The sequence below is a fragment of the Piliocolobus tephrosceles genome, unplaced genomic scaffold (genome assembly GCF_002776525.5).
Source record: "Piliocolobus tephrosceles isolate RC106 unplaced genomic scaffold, ASM277652v3 unscaffolded_45303, whole genome shotgun sequence".
Lineage (NCBI taxonomy): Eukaryota > Metazoa > Chordata > Mammalia > Primates > Cercopithecidae > Piliocolobus > Piliocolobus tephrosceles.
The window spans coordinates 1-1305 of NW_022330203.1; the positions used below are offsets into that span (position 1 = coordinate 1).

Here is a 1305-nt window from a genome sequence, read left to right on the forward strand (position 1 = left end):
CTCCTGGGGCAGGGAGAGCACTGGCCTCTTGCTCTCTGGCTCCCTCCGTTGCTCTCTGGTTTCTCCCCAGGCTCCCGGACATCCCTGCTCCTGGCTTTTGCCCTCCTCTGCCTGCCTTGGCTTCAAGAGGCTGGTAGGGTCCCAAGCGTACCCTTATCCAGGCTTTTTGACGACGCTATGATCGAAGCCCATCGCCTGCACCAACTGGCCTTTGACACCTACCAGGAGTTTGTAAGCTCTTGGGGAATGGGTGCATGTCAGGGGTGGCAGGAAGGGGTGACTTCCCCCCACTGGGAAGTCATGGGAGGAGACTCAGGAGCTCAGGGTTGTTTTCTGAAGCGAAAACGCCAGCAGATGAGCATACGCTGAGCGAGGTTCCCAGAGAAGTAACAATGGGAGCTGGTCTCCAGCATAGAGACCAGCAGTCCCTCTTGGTGGGGGGCGTCCTTCTCCTAGGAAGAAACCTATATCCCAAAGGAAAAGAAGCATTCGATCATGGAGAACCCCCAGGCCTCCTTCTGCTTCTCAGAGTCTATTCCCACACCCTCCAACATGGAGGAAACGCAGCAGAAATCCGTGAGTGGATGCCTTCTCCCCCAGGCGGGGATGGGGGAGGACTGTGGTCAGAGCCCCGGGCAGCACAGCCACTGCCGGTCCTTCCCCTGCAGAGCCTAGAGCTGCTCCGCATCTCCCAGCTGCTCGTCCAGTCCTGGCTGGAGCCCGTGCAGTTCTTCAGGAGTGTGCTTGCCAACAACCTGGCGCATGGCACCTCGGACAGCGACGTCCATTACCTCCTAAAGAACCTAGAAGAAGGCATCGAAACGTTGGTGGGGGTGAGGATGGCGCCAGGGGTCCCCAATCCTGGAACCTCACTGGTTTCGAGGGCTGGGGGAGAGAAACGCTGCTGCCCTCTTTTTAGCAGTCAGGCCCTGACCCAAGAGAACTCACCTTAGTCTTCATTTCCCCTGGTGAATCCTCCAGGTCTTTCTCTACACCCTGAAGAGGAGGGAGGAAAATGAATGAATGAGACAGGGAGGGAACAATGATCAAGCGCTCAGCCTCTCCTTCTCTTCCTTCACTTTGCAGAGGCTGGATGATGGCAGCCCCCGGACTGGGCAGATCTTCAAGCAGACCTACAGCAAGTTTGACACAAACCCGCACGACGATGACGCACTGTTCAAGAACTATGGGCTGCTCCACTGCTTCAGGAAGGACATGGACATGGTCGAGACATTCCTGCGCATGGTGCAGTGCCGCACTGTGGAGGGCAGCTGTGGCTTCTAGGTGCCCACATGGCATCCTGTG

General features: G+C 57.4%; 1 protein-coding gene across 1 annotated transcript; it reads left to right on the forward strand.

The window, feature by feature from the left end:
* Positions 1-66: 66 nt before the first annotated feature.
* LOC111532246 (somatotropin-like) lies at positions 67-1305 on the forward strand (the record flags this gene model as incomplete). The annotated part of the gene is made up of 4 exons (XM_026453693.1): positions 67-231; positions 457-576; positions 669-833; positions 1087-1305. Coding segments are annotated over 4 exons (648 nt in total), but the record flags the coding sequence as incomplete, so codon positions are not given.